This window comes from Malus domestica, chromosome 16, assembly GCF_042453785.1.
Source record: "Malus domestica chromosome 16, GDT2T_hap1".
NCBI classification, from domain to species: domain Eukaryota; kingdom Viridiplantae; phylum Streptophyta; class Magnoliopsida; order Rosales; family Rosaceae; genus Malus; species Malus domestica.
This window is the reverse complement of record NC_091676.1, coordinates 13,419,596-13,440,951: the sequence shown is the minus strand read 5'-3', so window position 1 is coordinate 13,440,951 and position 21,356 is coordinate 13,419,596. Positions and strand designations below refer to the sequence as shown.

Genomic DNA, 21,356 nt, shown 5'->3' with positions numbered 1-21,356 from the left:
TTCTAATGAGGAAAGGGGATCGTATAACTTGTAAGGATTGCAAAGTTATACCAGGAGAGAGCGTGGCTAATCAACATCGCTTGTTGGTGATGGATGTACATATCAAAAGAGTGAGAAAAAAGAACAAGACTTGGAAGTGCCCAAGGACTAGATGGTGGAATCTAAAAGAAGAAAAACAAGTCATTTTCAAAGAGAAAGTAATCACCCAGTGTGTGTGGGATAGAGAGGGGGAAGCTAGCCAAATGTGGGATTCCATGGCTAGTTGTATCCGAAAAGTAGCAAAAGAGGTGTTAGGAGAGTCCAAGGGCTTTGCCCCACACCAAAAGGAATCTTGGTGGTGGAATGAGGAGGTACAAACAAAGGTGAAGGCTAAGAAGGAATGTTGTAAAGCCTTATACAAGGATAGGACCGATGAAAATGGTGAAAGGTATAGAAAAACGAAGCAAGAGGCGAAGAAAGCTGTGAGAGAAGCTAAGTTAGCGGCTTATGACGATATGTATAAGCGACTAGATACCAAAGAAGGAGAGTTGGATATCTATAAACTAGCTAGAGCAAGGGAAAAGAAGACAAGGGACCTAAACCAAGTGAGGTGCATCAAGGATGAGGATGGAAAGGTTCTTGCTACAGAGTACGCGGTTAAAGATAGATGGAGAGGTTATTTTCATAATCTTTTCAATGAAGGACATGAAATGAGTGCTTCTTTAGGGGAGTTGAGTAACTCAGAAGAGTGTAGAAACTACTCTTTTTATCGTCGAATCCGGAAGAAAGAAGTGGTTGTAGCTTTGAAGAAGATGAAGCATAGAAAAGCAGTAGGCCCAGACGATATACCAATCGAAGTGTGGAAAGTTTTGGGAGAGACAGGTATAACATGGCTCACTGACCTTTTCAATAGGATTTTGAAAACGAAGAAGATGCCAAATGAGTGGCGAACGAGCACTTTGGTGCCTATCTACAAGAATAAGGGCGACGTACAAAATTGCATGAACTATAGGGGTATTAAGCTAATGAGTCATACAATGAAGCTCTGGGAGAGAGTCATCGAGCATAGATTGAGGCAAGAGACACGGGTTTCGGACAACCAATTCGGGTTCATGCCAGGGCGCTCAACCATGGAGGCAATCTATCTCTTACGAAGATTGATGGAAAGATATAGAGATGGGAAAAAGGATTTACACATGGTCTTTATAGATTTGGAAAAAGCGTATAATAGGGTCCCAAGAGACATTCTTTGGAGGATTTTAGAGAAGAAAGGAGTACGAGTAGCATATATCCAAGCTATAAAGGATATGTATGAAGGAGCAAAGATTGCCGTAAGAACTCATGAAGGACAAACCGAAAGCTTTCCCATAACTGTAGGATTACATCAAGGCTCATCCTTAAGTCCCTACCTTTTTGCGTTGGTAATGGATGAGTTAACAGGACATATTCAAGATGATATTCCTTGGTGTATGCTTTTCGCAGACGATATAGTGTTGATAGATGAAACTCAGGAAGGGGTAAATGCAAAGCTTAACCTTTGGAGAGAAGTGTTGGAATCTAAAGGTCTTCGCCTAAGCCGATCAAAGACAGAATATATGAAGTGCAAGTTCAGTGCAAATGGAGGCCAAAACGAGTTAGGGGTGAGGATCGGAGATCAAGAAATACCAAAGAGCGATCATTTTCGTTACCTAGGATCTATCTTGCAAAAGAACGGAGAATTAGATGGAGATCTCAACCATAGAATACAAGCTGGATGGATGAAGTGGAAGAGTGCATCCGGCGTGTTGTGTGATCGCCGTATGCCACTGAAGCTCAAGGCAAAATTATATAGGACGGCAATAAGGCCGGCGATGCTGTATGGCACAGAATGTTGGGCGGTGAAGCATCAACACGTACACAAAATGGGTGTAGCGGAGATGAGGATGCTTCGTTGGATGTGTGGGCACACAAGAAAGGATAAGATTAGGAATGAGGATATCCGGGGTAAAGTAGGAGTAGCCGAAATTGAAGGAAAGATGAGAGAAAATCGGTTACGGTGGTTTGGACATGTGCAAAGAAGGCCTACTGACGCTCCGATTAGAAGATGCGACTATGGGACAGAGGTTCAGGGCCGAAGGGGTAGAGGAAGACCTAGGAAAACTTTGGAAGAGACTCTAAGAAAAGACTTAGAGTACTTGGATCTAACGGAGGACATGACACAGGACCGAGCACAATGGCGTTCAAAGATTCATATAGCCGATCCCACTCAGTGACTTGGATTTTCCAAGTCTCAAACCGAGAAGTTTTCCTCACTCGGGAAATTAAGGGAATACTACCTCAACCTACATGCTCCACTCACAAAGCTTCAACATACAAGCTTCAACAAAAGAAAATTCAGAGAACTTAGCGAAGAAGGCTTTGGTGTATTCAACACAATACGTTGAAATGAAGGAAAGCTATTTATTGATATCCCCGATAAGTCACAAATATGTACATATACATGAGTCAAAATAAACAAACAAGAGGGAGCCTTCACAAAGGTTGCTTAGGAGAAGTCTCAGCAGTCGGTAGAGCCCCAGAAAGAGCAGGCACTGGAGGGGGATCATTTGGAGCCTCAGTACTGGACAGAACCCTAGAAGGAGGAGGCAGCATAGGTTGATCATTTGGAGCTTCATTACGCGGTACAGCCCCAGAAGACGAAGGCAATAAATGCCTTTGGAACAAACCCACAAATCTCTGATGATCAAGTAAAACCTGACCATCAGATTCCTTCATCTGGTCAAGCTTCCTTTTCATGTTTGTAGCATAGTCATGTGCGAGCCGGTGCAACTGTTTATTCTCATGCTTGAGCCCTCTAATCTCCTGTTTGAGACTCATCACTTCAGCCGCCAATGATTCAACTTGGCGGGTTCGAGCAAATAGGCGTTGGGCCATGTTAGACACAGAACCTGCACACTGAACACTGAGAGCCAGAGAATCCTTAACAGCCAACTCATCAGACCGTTTGGAAAGTAGTCTGTTATCTTTGGGAGTGAGAAGGTTCCTGACCACTACCGCAGCGGTCATATCATTCTTCATCACGGAATCCCCAACAGTAAGAGGACCAGTAGGGGAGACGAAGGATGGGCGCCATATGTTGTCTGGAGAAGGCGTGGCTGCCTCTTCAACAAGGTTCAAGTCAAAACGACGGTCGGAGGGGCCAGACATTTTCAAAGGTGTTGAAGAGAGAAGAGGTCGGACAAATCAAGATCTTAGAAGTGCAAGAATGGAGCTTCTACTGGTGGAGATTCAAGTGTGCTTTGGAACTTAATGCCAGCCTCTATAAAAATCTGCACTCGACGAAGCTTCAGAAATCGAAGAGGCGTTTGCTTTCTCAAAAGCTGGGCTGCTCAGAGACCACGAGACGTTTGCTTTCTCAAAAGTTGGGCTGCTCAAAGACCACGAAGGCCGATCTCAGAAATCGAAGAGGCGCTTGCTTTCTCAAAAGCTAGGCTGCTCAGAAACCACGAGGGCCGATCTCAGAAATCGAAGAGGCACCTACTTTTCCAGCCTTGTCAGCACCTGTCAGCTTTGCGGAAATTTTGGGCATTATGTCGGAGATTTCTGGTAAAGTAGAAAGCACATGAATCTTACTATTCAATCACCCACTTCCCACACGCAACATTAGCTCATGGGTACCACAGATAACTTTGCCAAAGTTCTCTGACAAAGTTGAGACACGTGAAGCTTGCAGCTCCCACTACACCGCTCTGACCAAGAAGGGTAAAAGAATAGCAAAGAAACAGCACTAACAAAGTTTAGACACATAAATTTTGAAGGTCTAGCTACCATATTATTACCCACAAGGGTAAAGGAACAGTACCACTGCTGGATAATTGGAAAGTCCCTGTGTGTCAACCTCTGTGCTTCGTGGCAAGATAGACTAGCAAACATGCCCAACCTTTTCTCATATTCGAGAAAACACTCCCAACAAGATTGCTTGCTCCAAAATCGAAGAGGCACCGCCCTCCGAATCTCGAGAGCCAGACTCCCAACATGATTACTTTCTCAAAAATCGAAGAGACACCGCTCTCCGAATCTCGAGAGCCAGACCCCTAGCAGGATGGCTTTCTCAAAAATCGAAAAGGCATCGTTCTCCGAATCTCGAGAGCCAGATCTCCGACTGGATTGCTTGTTCGAAAACCGAAGAGGCACCACTCTCCCAACTTCAAGAGCCAGATCTCCTTGGATAAAGCTTGTCTGTAATCTTTACACGCAACATCAACTTTCCAGATACCATAGACCACTTTTTCAAAGTGCTCTGACAAAGTTAAAACATGTGAAGCTGGCAGCTCCTACTATCGTGTTATGACCAAGCAGGGTAAAGGAATAGCATTACTACTTGTTGTTAGGGAGACTCCTATATATGTTGACCTCCATCCCCAACAGACAGGCAGACCTGCAAAAATGCTCAACCCTTCCTCATATCTGAGAGGGCACTCCCAAAGAAGCCTTTCGAAATATTCAGCTTTCTTTCCCCCCGATAATACCTCTGCAAACAAGCTATACTAGAGCAAGAATATCTCATATCATCAGGGTTAAAAGCAAGAGTATCCCATATCATGTTTTTTCCCTGTCTTTTCCTTTGGCCTTGTTCTTACCTACAAGACAAGGAGAAAGAGAGCAATCAGTCAGCACTTGGAATCAAGCTTCCAGTCAGGAACTGACTGCCTGGAACCCCTTACTTGATTACTTACCTAGCATTGCTCTTGAGTACTCATTTTCAACATCTTATGCTTCCAGGGAAGATACCGCATCTGCCTGAGGAACATATAGGGCAAGTGAGAAGGATACAAGGAAGCATATGGAGACAAGCGTAACAGCACACGTGCCGATACATCCACTACTCTGTCAAAAGCAAAAGTATCCCATATCAGCAGGGTCGAACGTACTATAGATTTGATGGACTTGTTTTGACCCTCAAATTCTTCAGTCGGCCTTATACTTTGGAGGAAACCAGAAAACCCTCCAGCCCAGTTCAAGAATAAGCCTGTGGAAAGTTACTTCTTCAAAAGCAAAAGTATCCCATATCATATCTTCTCATTTTTCTTCTTTTTATCCTTCATGCTGCCTGCAAGATAGGGAGAATGTGAACAATCAGCCGGAACTCGAAATCAAAGTTCTGATCTGGGACTGATTGCTTGGAGCTCTGATTGCTTACCTTGTCTGTCACCTCTTTCAGCAGATCCCCTAGCTCGGCGACTTGGAGGACTCCTACTACATGGTTTGTATCGCGCTTGACCAAGCCCGAAACTACAAGTAAGCTTCAAGTGAAATTGATACATTACCTTGTGCATCTCCACTAGTTAAAGATACCACCCCTGGATGGAGGAAAAGTACTTCTAGAGAAGATGCCACATCTACCTACGAGACAGATAAGGCAAGTCAAGACGATACCACACTCCGGAACTTAGAAGTTTTGTGATTACGAGATCATTCTCCCACAATATTTCCTAATGTCATTTGTACTAAATCATTCACTTGTACTCACTAAAAGAGAGCTTGAACCTATGTACTTGTGTAAACCCTTCACAATTAATGAGAACTCCTCTATTTCGTGGACGTAGCCAATATGGGTGAACCACGTACATCTGGTGTTTGTTTTCCTATCTCTATCAATTTATATACTTATCCACACTAATGACCGGAGCAATCTAGCGACGATCACAAAAAGCGACCGTTTTCGCTACCTAGGATCTATCTTGCAAGAGAACGGAGAATTAGATGGAGATCTCAACCATAGAATACAAGCTGGATGGATGAAGTGTAAGAGTGCATCCGGCGTGTTGTGTGATCGTCGTAGGTCACTGAAGCTCAAGGGAAAATTTTATAGGACGGCAATAAGGCCATCGATGTTGTATGGCACAGAATGTTGGGCGGTGAAGCATCAACACGTACACAAAATGGGTGTAGCGGAGATAAGGATGCTTCGTGGGATGTGTGGGCACACGAGAAAGGAGAAGATTGTGAATGAGGATATCCGAGGTAAAGTAGGAGTAGCCGAAGTTGAAGGAAAGATGAGAGAAAATCGGTTACGGTGGTTTGGACATGTGCAAAGAAGGCCTACTGACGTTCCGGTTCGAAGATGTGACTACGGAACAGAGGTTCGGGGCCGAAGGGGTAGAGGAAGACCTAGGAAAACTTTGGAAGAGACCCTAAGAAAAGACTTAGAGTACTTGGATCTAACGGAAGACATGACACAAAACCGAGCGCAATGGCGTTCTAGGATTCATATAGCCGACCCCACTTAGTGGGAAAAGGCTTTGTTGTTGTTGTTGTTGTTGTTAGCCACCAAAGGTTTACCCCTCCCTCCCTTCATTTCTTCTTTTCTTTTTTCACTCTGATTCGAGCAAAATCTTAATCTTGATCTTAATCTAAATTACGGGATAGGGGAATCGAATTTAGATTTAGATTTGATAAGTAATTTGATACTTAATCTAATCTTTTTCAGTCTGATTCAACGTATTCTTTATTCCAAAAGAAAAACTAATATTAAAAACAATTTAGATTTCCTACAAACCTGACTTTTCCATTTTCATTGTACCCCAAAAGTCGAACCCTCCAAAGAACGTGTAAACCCTAGACTATGTTTGGGAATGGGTAAGCTTGATTCATTGGCCCCATGGACCTCACAGTTTAGCCTCAAATCATTCCTGAAATTCAAATTTCGTCGCACTCTGCCACCAGTCTAATGGTATTATTCTTCACTTGTAAATGAGAGGTCTTAGGTTTGATTCTCGCCAAAGATGAATTTGAACCACATTATCTTAGAAGAAAGTTGGCATCAAATGATTCAAATTCCACCAAACTTTGGGTGAATTTAGAGAATCCAATTTTAATTTTACAAAATATTTTGTTGTAACAAATACACAGCGTAACATGGTTCTCTTCATTGAGTTCTCCATTTGGCTGCTACTTACAATACGTTTAAGGATCAAACCACACGACGAAGATACCAACGAGGCCGAAAAAGAGCCAATTACATGTCACCTACTACAAGTAAGCATAGCACCCAATAACTTCAATTGTTCAGTATTCCTCCACCCCCCCATCATTTTGTTCCCTCTTGAGTCCCCCTAATTTCGACATAAAATAAAACTAAAACGAACCCCGCTATTCAGTAACATCGCATCTACATCAGCATCACAATGTATAAATAATAAGGGAGGGGGAAGACAGACAAATTTCTGAGGAAATGAATTCCTATTTACAGGCCTCTTTCTTCAGCCTAAAATCCTAAAAAAAAAACCAGGCAAAGCAAAGAAGCCAATCCAATTGTATATTGAATGATACGAGATCAAGTCACCGTGTAAGGTACTGGATTCTCTCTAATGAACAGTTGGGGTTGGAGGAGATGTTGCCCCTCAACACATGCTTGGAGTACAGGACCACAGAGCCAAACCCCTTCTAACTTTTTCATCCATTGCCTTTAGGAGCTAACCGAGCAAGAACTTGAAAACGTCACTTAGTGAAACAATGCCTTCAACCCGCTTACTGCCAGCTTCTACAATCACAAGTCGTCTAACACCTGAAATCCAAGATTTGAGGGAAGTTAAGCGGGAAGATTAGCCGGACATATCGTTTCTCCATACGATCATAGCTCTGCAACTTTACCCAACAGCAGCTTAACATTAAGTCCGTAACGCTTCTTTATAAGAAAGCGAATAAAGCAAATATACCTGGATTGGCCAATCGCTCCATCACTTTATGCAGAGAATCACTGCGCAAACACATCTGACATCTTTGACCTCTTGGTTCATAGGGAGAGAATGAGTCTTGCCCCAACTGCAATGCCTACAAAAACAAAGATAAGAACTAAGACTACATCCCTTGAAGATTCTCCAAAAGACAAAAACACCCTGGACCGTCCAAAGAAAAAAAAAATCCTTAAAACTGAAAGAAGAGCCACCTAACTAAACCACAACTTATAATTCTCAAAATCATAAGGCCCCTAAATCTCCCGATCCACAAAATAAATGATTGGAATTCTGTCTCTAGTGCATCTGAAAAACCGTGATTCCATAAGATATTTAAGATGCACAAAAGAAAGTACAAGTATATCTGTATGGAAACCGAAAAACAACTATGTTCACGGATTACATCATTTACCTGTTGAATACTCATTTCATTGAGATTAATATGAGCATATGCTCTATCTTTAGCCAAAGCTGTTATGTCACTGTATAGAAAATGTGAATGGAAAAATATTAGTAATGGTTTGTTAAAATAAAAAACAACTGATCATTTATTTCAATCAATGACGACAACAGCAGTAATTATACACAAATAGAATTACAACTACCTTCGACAATATATATCCAGTAAAGAGTTAGTATCATCAACTATAGGTATTGAACTTACTTGAGCTGCAAAGCAAACACAAAAATGCATTTGAGTTAGCATGATGGGATATACGTCTAAAATATTTGCACACTCCAAAATTTTGGTGTTATAATATAAAGTCATCCATCCTGTGCGTTGATGTATAACCCAAAAATTAATCGTAACAAATCCTTAAACACAAGATTAGTTCAGATAACTTGACTCCACTTCCTAAAATAGCAGGCCTGCCAGATGTCAATGTAATGCATGGATGTGTGTACCATCTATCGGACATGGCATCCCACTATAGTTCAAACCACAAGACTAACCTTGAACTAGCAAGTTAAGTGCTGCACTAAGCGAAGCACTTGGTCTCAACATTGCTAATGGCCGACGATTCAACTCTCCAATTTCTGGAACCCAAGTACCCACATTAAGTGCACATATTGGTGCTTGAAGTATGGGTAATGAGCTAGATGAATGCCTAAAGTACCTGCAAACACCTGCAAATACATTTATCAGTAGTAGTACCAACCACAAACTGAACCTACGGTATTATACAAGAAGTTTCCAAAGAGCTTACATTTTAAAATACCAGACAGTGAAGCAAGATGTAATAGCTGTGGAAATGAGCCATCTTCTGAAGATGAATGGATAATTGGAACCGTAGCAAAACCATTTTGCAAAATTTTCAAAACAACATCTTTCATATTATCATATGGTCCAGCCTGAAAAATCGATAATGAACCAGTCAAAGCAAAATTATTAACCTAATCATGATACAAAAACTATCATATGGTCATGCAAGACAGATTATATCTCCATATGAACATTCGCATTTATGCTAACGAGGACTATGACAGTGGTTGCACGTGTGACAGCCCATCTGTTCCTGTCATACTACCATAGCATTCAAGTTTCAACTTTGATATTTGTTTTACTTGTTTGGAACTTTGGAGACAAACTATTACTGATTTGAATAGTGACAATCCTTTGAATCCTTTCTAAGGATCATTAATGAGTTCGCATTGTATGCAACAGAAGAGTCTGCAACAGCTTCACAAGGAGGGCTGCTTCTGTGTGCTTGTGCACTCAAGAAGCAATTCTCCAAGGCATGAAATCATAAGTTCCGTCTTGTGTCTTTTAAATAAGATTTCAAAATAATTGCAAATCAAGCGCAGACACATAAAAACCTTATTGCATGAATCCCTAGGATAAAACGTTATGAATATTATATGCAAGATGCATATATTTTTGCATAACAGGTTATGTTCTTTTGCCAGATACCTACCTGCCATGTTATGTTGTCAAATTTTGAATCTAGCGACACAAATTGAAGTTAAAAATAAAATCCACCTGATCAATGGTCCATACTGCATTTACAAGACAGAAATTCAAAGAGTGACATAAAGCACTCACATGGACTAACTGTCTGGGCACTGCTCTCCCATGTCCATTAACCTGTCCATTTAGATATGCTTTTCCCTCTTTCCATGCAGCTATAGTATGTGTTTCAAGCTCTTCCTCTGTCAAATTAGATCCATGGTTTCCAAGCTAAAAGATAAACGGTAAGTTAGCTACTTTAAGAAATTAACATACAACACTCAAATAGTCAAATGTGGGTACGTGCATTGCACAAAACTAATAGCAAAATTCTACATAACAAGTACTTGGTCAATAAAATAAGCTGATAAAACTTTAAAATAGTACTTGGACAACTAGTACCTCTCTCAATATTAAAATAAAATCCAATGCACTAATAACTCCAACAAAACGTCCATTGCTGAAGTCCCAAAGAGGCGCCAAAGGGATTCCCTGAAAAACAAATGGCTCAGAAGGGTGCACATGCTGGCTCATTATCAGCATCAAGCAAGCATGCCAAACAAAAAAATAAAAGCAAGTTACCGTGCAAATTTTGACAACTAGCAAAGCTTAGATAAATTCCTTAGTTGAATTGAATTTATAAAAATAATGTGAAAATGTCAATTGAAACAATTACATAAAGGGTGTAATCATGTGAACAAAGGGACCCATCAAGATATCTAGGGGGATCCTCCGGTTATGACATGGAACTTAATATGAGTTACTTTAGAACTTCCACAATGCCCTATTAAAAATGATAATAATGCCATCAAGCTAGAATGTATTTATTTCCTCTTCCAAAAATCAAATACGCAGAGCATGATTCAACCGACAACGACAAACGTCTTTTTCTTTGTACATACCTGCTCATGCAATATATGAAACGCTTTCTTTACAGGTAAATCAACATCCAAGGCAACAACCTGTAAACTTGATGTGATTAAAAAAAAGAGAAAAATGGGCCTAATGCATAGTACATCAAATTCATATAGACGAACAAATGTGGAATGCATAAAGGAAGGCCAATGACAAAGCATCCAAACCTTGCCTGACTCGGGGAGTAGTTCATATGTGGTGTGTGTAGACAGGAAGACAGAAATACGATGACGAGAGCTCTGCAAATCAACCTCTGATATCCTTGGTACTACATCGGTTAAAGTACCATCTGTAATCCGGACCTGTGTTACAAAACAGATCACAATCCACTCTTACTAATAACTCATTGGAGAAAAAATAATTGAAAGAAAATACAGCTTATAGGAGCATTAAATGAGTATTAAAATGCAAGAAAGAATATTTTTTGGGAAAAAAAGGTGACTTGGACCATGCGTAGCCCATTGGACTCTGCAAGGTTCAAAATGTGCAAAGTTCAGCAGTGCATAAATTCCATGAGCAACCTAATTACTCAAATACAAACAAATCGCATAGATGGGATAATGTTGAAGCACCCCTAATTTCAGTAAAATCATATAGGAAAGGTTAATAGAAAGAGCATTAAATTTCGAGGTAGCAATCATATGATCTTAAATGCCGCCCCAGGGAAAAAAACTACAGAATCTTAAATAATAAGGAATGAATGACTCTTACCAAACGCCTAAAGGCCTCATTATCCTCTTCCATATAATTAGGTCCAGAAGTTATCTCTGGGGTTACATTCGGATGAAAGAGATTAGGATCTGTAGCCAAGAGAATGGTGTTCACTAACCCATATTCACCACTCACGAAAGGTTGGTGCTCATCATGTCGCCATTCGCCATCAACAAAAAACTTGTACTGTAGTATGAGAAACACATGCTAGTAAGACTTTGATGATAGTGTATAAAGTCCCATCCACGTGAACACTGAACACCCCGTCCTATCAATGTGAACACAGAATACCCCAGTACTAGCATTCTAAAATCAAACTGCATGCAGGCTAGATAAAAATACACACATTTGATCACTTCAACAAATAAAGTTCCAAACTAGTGATCCGCTTGAGGTGAACATCTCATTTTCAAAAGGAAAAAAAAAATAGTAAGTATGTGATATCCATAGATTATTATTAATATTCCTCTATACATCTGTGAGCCAAGCCAATTATCCAGAATTCATATCAACCACCACATCACCTCCTACACTCAAATTTCTCAGCACTGACTCTATTACTTGATATATTACTACTAATTCAGCTTAATCAAGCATCCAATATGGATTTCCAAACTGTAAGTTCACATAATATCGCCACATGGAAAATTTAAATATATTCATAAACAGAAATCCCATGAGGAATACGTCAAGAAAGATGCAAAACAAGACAATACAGACTTCACTGCCTCAAACAACTCAGCTTTTTCACATGGAGATTTGAACCTTGGGTGTCTACCCTCACAGTCTCACCCCACCCATCCAATGCAACTTGCGCCAAGGCTCATTTACAACCATTTTGTTTTCCATAAGTTCATATTTTCATAGAGTGAACAGGTCACCAAACTCTTAGTTCTTATATACCATATAATTAGTTCATCATCCTAAGACTATAATCACTGGGTACGACCTTTTTTTTATCCTAAGACTATAATCACTGAGCGCTTTAAATCAACTACGGTGGGCCACAAAAATATTCCACTTACAAAAGGATATTCAAACTAAAATAATCTTCTTTAACCTTACAGTACTGCATTAATATAGTATAATTCAAACGAAATTTCATAATGGTAATACCTGATATTAACCCTTCATATTTCTTCTCATCAATACCAAGTTTGAGTGCATGAAGACTATGACTTGATTCTACTAATTAAATTCACCTACATTACAATCAATTATTAACAAAACTCAACTACATTACACCTTTTTCCACGGCCTGCATTCAAATTTCTCAACTTTGCTCCTTTAAATGTCAAGATTGATATGATTCATTACAAGCTTTCTCAATGAATCCATCATCTATGATCACCGAATCAACGGTGCATGACTGCTACTGCTCATATTCCCACTCAAAGGTGAAAGCACATGAATTTATGCAACAACACCTGTTCAAATGCTTTAATTCCAACACAAAAAACTTACTTGGTGGTATCCAGGGGTTACGCTGTAAATAGCTTGAAACACGGTGGGGCAACCCTCAACTGGCGTCATAGGAATAAGTTCAGACCATCTGCTGCAGAAAGAACATACCATTTTAGAAACACACAACTAAATTACTCAATTTAATCAAACAAAGCAGCCTAAAACTCAGATGGAATTAAATTCCATTTATATATAAACAAAATTCGAGACTGAAAACTCAGAGTCTCACCGGGCAAATGAACCACTGAGAAACACACTTCTGCCCCCATAAGGCCACACAAAACGCATTGGGATCAACACCGTGCTCGGTGCTCCACCAACATCCCGCGCCGAATCCATGTTGGTAGCAAACATTTGCCCCCAAATTTACACAAATTTCAACCCTCCAAGCAATACAAACTCCCTACGACATGCCCGCTCCTTTCATTTACCGCAAAAACAAAAATTCAACCAAATTACGGTAAAAATCCCAAAATCAAACCAAAAGAAACAAAATTTGAGCTGATTCAACACAATCCCAGAGAAACCCAACAAAAAATTAATAATTTAATGGAGATTTTACTTCCGGAAGCTAAAATAAACCGCAAAAACCCTAAGCACATGGAAATTGGGGGCAGAAAAGAGAAAACCTACCAATTACAACAGCGAAACGCCCTCCATCTCGGGAAATCGATGAAAAAGGCAAGTGAAATTAAATTGGGGGAATGGAAACCCTAGCGGAAATAATTAAGATGGAAATTTAAAAAATTGGGTGAGAAAATCGAGAAAGGGGTTGCTACACGATCGAATCTAATTTTCGAACCCTAGAAGACAGAGAACTCTGATAGTGATGTTTAAAAAAAATCATAAAACCATATGTTTTTTCCTTTATTTTTATTTTATTTTTTATAAATTTTATTTTTCTTAAAAAAATTTACAGAGCAAAGGAACTGCTACCAAAGAGCTCGAAAATATTTTTTTCTCACCAAATGATTCATTAGATTATTCATTATGAGCACATAGTGTATGTGTGAACAATTTCATTTTATTTTTTATTTTTTGTTTTTTTATTAAAGAGTATGAAAAAATAATGGTGAGGCAATTTCTCTTAATATGTGCATATTTTATCTTAATATTATATAATTACTGTTTTGTTCTCCTTATGTAAATATTATGTATCAAAAGTGAAGGTAAAATTAGAAAAATAGAGATATGATTGTCATTTTCTCAAAAGATACAAAATTACTATTTTACCCTCCTTATGTAAGTATTGCGTATCAAAAATAAGGGCAAAATAGGAAAAAAGTGGCAAAAAGTTGACAATGAGGGTTCTCTTGATAATAGTATAGATTAGTATAGTAGATGATCTAAAATTTTGATATTTATATAGTGCATGCACACAAATTTCAAAGTTTAAATTCATTCAACGATGATAAATAGGATAATGAGTATTACCACAATTTGAGAGTGGTGAGCAAAAATGCACACAAGAGGCTCTGTAAATTACCACGACTTTGGATAATTAACAATGACATGCAAGTTAATAAGGTGATATAATGTAATTGCTAAAACTGTAGAAAAGTTTTGGACTACGTGAGATGTTGTTCAAGTTTTTTTTTTTTTTTTAATCACGTCATATGGTATGATTATGGGTGGGTATAAAAACCATCAAACCGGAAAACCGAATCGAACTGTGACAAAAAAACCGTAAAAACCCGCATTGACCAAAAAAGTCAAAACCGAAACAAAAACCGAACCGAACCGTTTCAAACGGTCTCGGTTCTAGTTTGGAAATATTAAGAACAGAAAGAACCGGACCAAACCGCTTTTAATATAAATTATTGTTTTATTATTATTTTAATATAAATAAGACATTTTTTCAAGAAAACCATGTGCATAATCCCAATATTTTTCTTCACTTCTCTCCCCCTCCTTTGTTGTTTTATCACTTTTCTCCCCTACATTATTTTTCTCCATTCATTTCCAGTATATTATGCATTATGTACATTTTAGTTTTAGTTTAAAATCTACACTTTGGTCTTGATAAGCCTTTCTATCTTTTGATTTATATTTATATGCACACTTTCTATCATCCGGTCACAAATCTTGTAGATCTAGTAATGGAAACTCAAATTTACTTGAATTTGTGTTTGGTATTAGAAGTAAAAAATTAGAAAATACATATATATTATTTTGGTTAGAATATGCAACAACATCAGTATCCAAGAAAACAAAATAGTTAACCCTACATATTTTCAAATGCTGAGTTGAATTTAGTAGGTCAAATGTTTGTCTCTGAACAATGTTAAATAACATTTAGTTTTCACTTCCTCGTCTCTGTTGTCTAGCACCATTCGCGGAAAATAAAATTCCAAGGTAATCTCAAGATTTAGCATTATTGGTTACCAGTATGTGTACAAAACCTATGATGGGCTTTAGCTGCTTTTAGGTAAGAAAGAAGGTTAAAACTGGGATTTCATCTGTAACTCTTTTCTACCCCTTTATGTTTCTGTGAACTTCTAACATGTTGGTTATTGTTCATATTTTCTGGTCTTGTGTATTTAATAGCGACACTTTTGTTACTGTCAAAAGATTGATAATCTTCTCATGTCGAAAGATGTTCCTCTTCCGAACAAACAAAGAAAAATAGACTTTCTTTAGAGATCGTACCCATAGCTGCAGCTCCTTTTGTTATAGAAGAAAATTGGGTGTGCTGTGATAGTTGTTCGGAGTGGTGGCTACTACCTATCAGTACTATCTGGAGCAACTCCCAAAGAAGTGGTTGTGTAGCATGCTTAAATGATCTTTCATCTTAGTAATCAATCGTTCTATCTTTCTAGTTGTCTTCTGTTTTGTTCTGGTTGTGCAAGTCTTTGTGTCATGTCAAGTTGTTCTTCATCTGGTGTATGAATCATTACGTTTTGCAATTTCCTTTTGTCTAATAGATTATGTGCCTTGATGTATATCCTGGGATTATTGGGAGGTTGCAATCGCGACATGGGTGAATTACTGGCGACAATATTAGTTACTTTAGTTTGTTAAGTTTACTGACTTATACTTTTAACTCATTCCTATGTTGAGGTTGTCCAAGTCTTTGTTTTCTCTGACTGTTTTTCTCGTGTAGGGTGCAGAATTTAAGATAGTAAGTATCGTGAAAAACATAGAAGTTGAGAAATACACTCTACAATTCTACGTTTAAAATTTTCAGAGTATAGAAAGATAAAAGTAGTTCTAGGGTTTCAAATATTATTTTGTATTTTATTCTTCTCCTTAGGAGGTAATATATATATTTATATACACACACACACATACTACTTCACCTTGTGATACAAGGAATATTAAGGAGAATTATAACCAAACTAGGAAACATAAATACATTTATATTCCACCTAAACCTCTGACTCACGTCAACATTCTCCCTCAAGTTGGAGCATAGATATCTCTTAGGCCCAACTTGTCAAGTGAGTCCTGAAACCTTCTAGCTGAGACTGCATGTGTCAAAATATTTGTCAGTTGTTCATCTGTCTTTACAAAAGGAATGTCAACCAACTTAATATTTAGTTTCTCTTTTATGAAATGCCTATCCACCTCAACATGCTTGGTCCTATCATGCTGCATGAGATTGTTTACTATCTCTCACACTGCTTGATTATCACTATACAACATCATAGGCCTTTTAGGCTTAAATCCTATCTCATTAAGCAAAATCCGAAGCCACAAAAGCTCATAAATACCATGTGCCATTCCTCTGTACTCAGCCTCTGCCGAAGACCTCGCAACCACATTATGCTTCTTACTTCTCCAAGTTACAAGGTTACCAGCTACAAAAGTAAAGTAGCCTGAAGTGAATCGCCGATCAGTAATATTTCCAGCACAGTTTGCATCTGTATATCCTTTCACTTCTATATGTCCATGTTTTCTGTACATTAGTCATTTCCCCAGAGTTCCCTTCAAGTAACTCAATATTCACATTATCGCCGCCATGTGATCCTTACTAGGTGCATCCATAAACTGACTCACCACACTTACTGCGTAAGCAATATATGGCCTTGTGAGCGATAGGTAAATCAACTGTCCCACTAACCTTTGGTATCTTTCCTTATTTGTCGAGACTTGATCCTGGTAGATTGCAAGGTGATGATTCTGCACAATAGGTGTATCCACTGGTTTTAACACGCCCCGATCCCGGTGTCCGTGGGACATCGAGAGGGTCACGTGTTGGCTGACACCCGAGGGTGACGAAAGCCATTTAATTAATGCAAATGATGAGAACATGGAAAATATGCATATAAATTTTGTTCGAAAACTAATATAATAAATAATATTCAACTGCCAAAAATGAATTCACAAAGATAATGCATGACATGTTCAGAGCATATATCTATTTTAGAATATAAGCGGAAGGTGAAATTACAATGATGTCAGGACATAGGAACGAGGATTACGACCCGAGCTACGAGGCATTCCTTTACCAGTAACATCTAATAAAACAGTTATTCAACGTACTAACCCCTAAAGTTTTATGAAAACTAATAGCATAATATGTAATAGGTTTTCCAAAAATCCTAGTATGCCATAAAACCTTTCATGAAACATATCTCATAAAACCTTTCTAAATAGTGATATCAATATCAGTATCTCTCAGCCCGAAGCCATCAATATATATATATATATATATATATGTTTGCACTATACTTAGGGCATCTGTATTTAGATCTCGTATAAATACTCGAGGGACTCAAATGTAATTATGTAATAAATGGAGGGGCAAATATGTAAAAAGGGGAGAAGCCCTTATTCTATAAAAGGGTATCATCACCCTTACAAACCTCACGCCCTCACATTCAGAGAGCCTTATTCTCACATTACAGAGGCTTTCTCCCTCACAATCTTCTCAGAGAAATACAATAATCAGTGTGGACGTAGCCCAAACATTGGGGTGAACCACGATACATCTTGTGTTCTTTACATCTCTTGCAGATTCACGGTCGAATTTACGTTGTTCCAAGGCCTTCAATTTTGTGCATCAACAGTTGGCACCATCTGTGAGAAACGATACGAAAAGTTATGTCGGTTCTCTTTCATTTTTTCACTTCCGCCGTGAATCTGCAAAGAAAACTCAGGAACCAAACAACCCAACACCCACACACAGAGACACAGCAACAAGCCATTGAAATGAATCCACAGCATCAGGTGTTGCTTAGCAGAAACTGCAACAACACTGTCTCTCTTCTCCCCCATAACTCCTCCGCCTCTATCAATCCCACCACCGCATCTTCAAATCTCTCATTTGGGTCATCGTCAGCTCTCAATTTCAATCAACAGCGACCACTTTCATTGCCCCATAAGTTCAAACAAACCACTTTCACTGCCAAAAGGGTGGCCCTCCAAACCATCGTAGCTTATTCCGAAGGAGACAAAGAATCGGCCTCCGAGTCTCTGGCCAAAGAGCTCCGTCAGATTCTGGAGTTGCCAGGGGTTGTCCAGGCCCCTGCTTGTTTTAATGTTATGAGAAAGAGAGAGAGAGAGTTTCAAGGTTTTTTCATTCCATTTGCTTCGGACAAAGAGAGAGTAAGAGAGCTCTGAACCGATCAGAAATGGCGGTTCTCTGCTTAGATCTACCGTCTCATCTCCATTGATCGAAGCCTCCCACGCCGACCTCGCCGCCTCCGCCGCCGCCTCTTTCAAGGTGTCAAGCGTTGGGTTTAGCCGCAATCTAAACTATCACAAGGTGCAATCATCCATTTTTGGCACTTCCATCCTAAGCAGGTCATCTTCTTTACAAATATGTAGAGCCAGAAGCGTCCAACCCATTAAGGCCACAACGATCGAACTATCAGCCACAGTTCAGAGTAAGAACATCCAACCCATTAAGGCCACATCGATCGAACTGTCAGCCACAGTTCAGAGTAAGAGTGTCTAACCCATTCGTCTGGTTTCATCGTCACCAAGTTGCAGATCTAAGTGCGGGAGCTGCTCGCCGTGTAAAGCAGAAAAGAAAAGAGAAAAGAAAAGAAACCAGAGAGAAAAGTAGAAAGAAAAGCAATCAAATGAACTGCGGCATAAAAGCGAAAGAGAAAGGCGCAATGGGAAACAAAAGCGAAAGCAAAGCAGATCATTCCGAGAAAAAGCAGAAAGCAAAAGTGAGGCTTTTCTCTACGAGAGCACATGGGGACACTGCAAAAGCAAGGAATAAACACCTCACCAGAATGATGTGATTTACTTTTCTTGTTTTTGAATGATGTGATTTATTTTTCTTATCTTTCGGAGACATCTGTATAAACCCCATCAGAGGGTAATAATAAAAATAAAAATAAATAAATAAAAAAAGGGCAAGCCCAAAATAATGGGCTGGAATATTATGTGGAGGGCAAAGGCCCATATGCCCAAACGAGCAAGGCTCTATATTATCACCAACCAGGTGATCAAAAGTACGTCCAGTACTACAAAAAATTATTCGGCAGCCTGCCGCTATTATCATCAACCAGGTGATTAAAAGTATGCCCAATACTAAAAAATTATTCGGCACCCTACCGCTATTATCACCAACCAGGTGATCAAAAGTACGTCCAGTACTACAAAAAATTATTCGGCATCATGCCACTATTACTACCAACCAGGTGATCAAAAGTACGCCTAGTACTCCAAAATTATTCGGCAGCCTGCTGCTATTATCACCAACCAGGTGATCAAAAGTATGTCCAGTACTCCAAAATTATACATGAGCATCACTCATGTCCATCATACATCAACATTCATAAGCATCACTCATGTTAATCATACATAAACATTCATGAGCATCACTCATGTCAACATTCATGAGCATCACTCATGTCAACATTCATGAGTATCACTCATGTCAATCAGCTTCGAAAGCTTCATTTACAAAGCTCCAACTTCGAGAGCTCCAGCTTCAAAAGCTTCATTTACAAAGCTCCAGCTTCAAAAGCTTCATTTACAAAGCTCCAGCTTCAAAAGCTTCACTTGCAAAGCTTCACCTACAAAGCTTCAGTGCAGGGTATACAAATACCGCCTCCGAACAACCGCCACTTCGACCAAAACAGGGATTCAATTTGAAGTCTCCAACTTACAGACTCTATTGACTGAAGACTTAGGGAACTACATTATGTACCATATATTGGGCCTCAACTGGGCCTCATAAAAATACTTGGGGGATTTAGCCCATTATTTATGTATTAATTAGCGAACCCTTATTTTATAAAAGGGACTCCCTCACTTCCATTAGAGAGTATCGCCACCAGCTGAGCAACCGCCTCGCCACGAGTGTCAACTCTAGCCATCATTTATGTATTGAGGAGCGAGCCCTTATTTTATAAAAGAGACTCCCTCACTTTCATCAGAGAGTATCACCACCAGCTGAGCAACCGCCTCGCCACGAGCGTCAACTCTACACATCATTTATGTATTGAGGAGCGAGCTCTTATTCTATAAAAGGGACTCCCTCACCATCATTAGAGAGCATCGTCGCCTACTGAGCAACCGTCTCGCCGCGAGCATCAACTCTAGCCCATCATTTATGTATTGAGGAGCGAGCCCGTATTTTATAAAAGGGACTCCCTCACCTTCAACGCCACAAGTCGAGCCAACCAAGGCAACATAAGCCACAAGCCGAGCAGCCTCGCAACATGTGCTACTTCTAATTGAGCATCATTTCACTTTGAACACCGCCTCATATCAAGTATCAGTTCAAGACGACATCTAGTTACTTCGGCCCATACATGGACTGAATTTCAAGTCTCCAGCCAAAAGACTATCTTGACTGAAGACTTGGGGGACTACTGTTTATACCATACTTAGGGCCTCCGTATTTGGATCTAGTATAAATAATCGGGGGACTAAAATGTAATTATGTAATAGATGAAGGGGCAAATATGTAATAAGTGAGGAGCTCTTATTCTATAAAAGAACTCCACACTCTCCTAATTAGGGGAGTCCAATTCTTAGGCTTGAGATCCCCAAACTCCCTCACATTCAGAGAGCCTCATTCTCACATTACAGAGGCTCTCTCCCTCACAATCTTCTCAGAGAAATACAATAATCAGTGTGGACATAGCCTAAACATTGGGGTGAACCACGATACATCTTGTGTTCTTTACATCTCTTGCAAATTCACGGTCGAATTTACGTTGTTCCAAGGCCTCCGATTTTGTGCATCAACAATATATATATATATACATAGAGCTTAAGGGGAGGGATCCCTATTTTTTTTTCAAAAAATGGGGATTAGATGTGGGGCCCACTTCACATCTAATTTCAATGATCCGAACCGTCTATTTTGTTAGTCTCGATTCATAGATCATCCTTGCAAAATATTAGCTAAATTGGAAATGTTTAAGACATCTAATTGGGTTCAAGGAAATGAACGAATACTTTGTTATATAAGAAAATATGAAATTTGATATTGATAATTAAATAGGCAAATGGTTTCGGATTGAATTGAATTTTTGCAAGGATGATCTATGAATCGAGACTAACAAACTAGACGGTTTGGATCGTTGAAATTTGATGTGAAGTGAGCCCCACACCTAATCCCCATTTTTTTCAAAAAATGGGGATCCCTCCGCTTAAGCTCTCTGTATATATATATATATATATATCAACTTAATCCACTCATGTTTGTTTTG

At 39.2% G+C, this 21,356-nt stretch overlaps 1 protein-coding gene across 3 annotated transcripts; it reads right to left on the bottom strand.

Annotated features, from left to right (window-relative positions):
• Positions 1-6,923: 6,923 nt before the first annotated feature.
• On the bottom strand, positions 6,924-13,573 carry LOC103425680 (sucrose nonfermenting 4-like protein). Of its 3 annotated transcripts, none has more exons than XM_029095497.2 (14): positions 13,366-13,573; positions 12,962-13,152; positions 12,733-12,823; positions 11,269-11,454; positions 10,725-10,859; positions 10,545-10,604; positions 10,045-10,134; positions 9,739-9,873; positions 8,903-9,047; positions 8,649-8,822; positions 8,300-8,363; positions 8,107-8,176; positions 7,677-7,791; positions 6,924-7,525 (listed from the first exon to the last, which is right to left on the bottom strand). In XM_029095497.2, exons 2-14 carry the CDS (start codon positions 13,084-13,086, stop codon positions 7,434-7,436), a joined length of 1,482 nt encoding a protein of 493 aa, XP_028951330.2. In that variant the 5' UTR covers positions 13,087-13,152; positions 13,366-13,573; the 3' UTR covers positions 6,924-7,433. The 3 variants fall into 3 exon arrangements, with proteins under 3 accessions (XP_028951330.2, XP_028951331.2, XP_028951332.2); XM_029095498.2 differs by having other exon boundaries at positions 12,733-12,820; positions 13,366-13,561; XM_029095499.2 differs by lacking the exon at positions 12,962-13,152 and having other exon boundaries at positions 13,366-13,554.
• Positions 13,574-21,356: the final 7,783 nt, after the last annotated feature.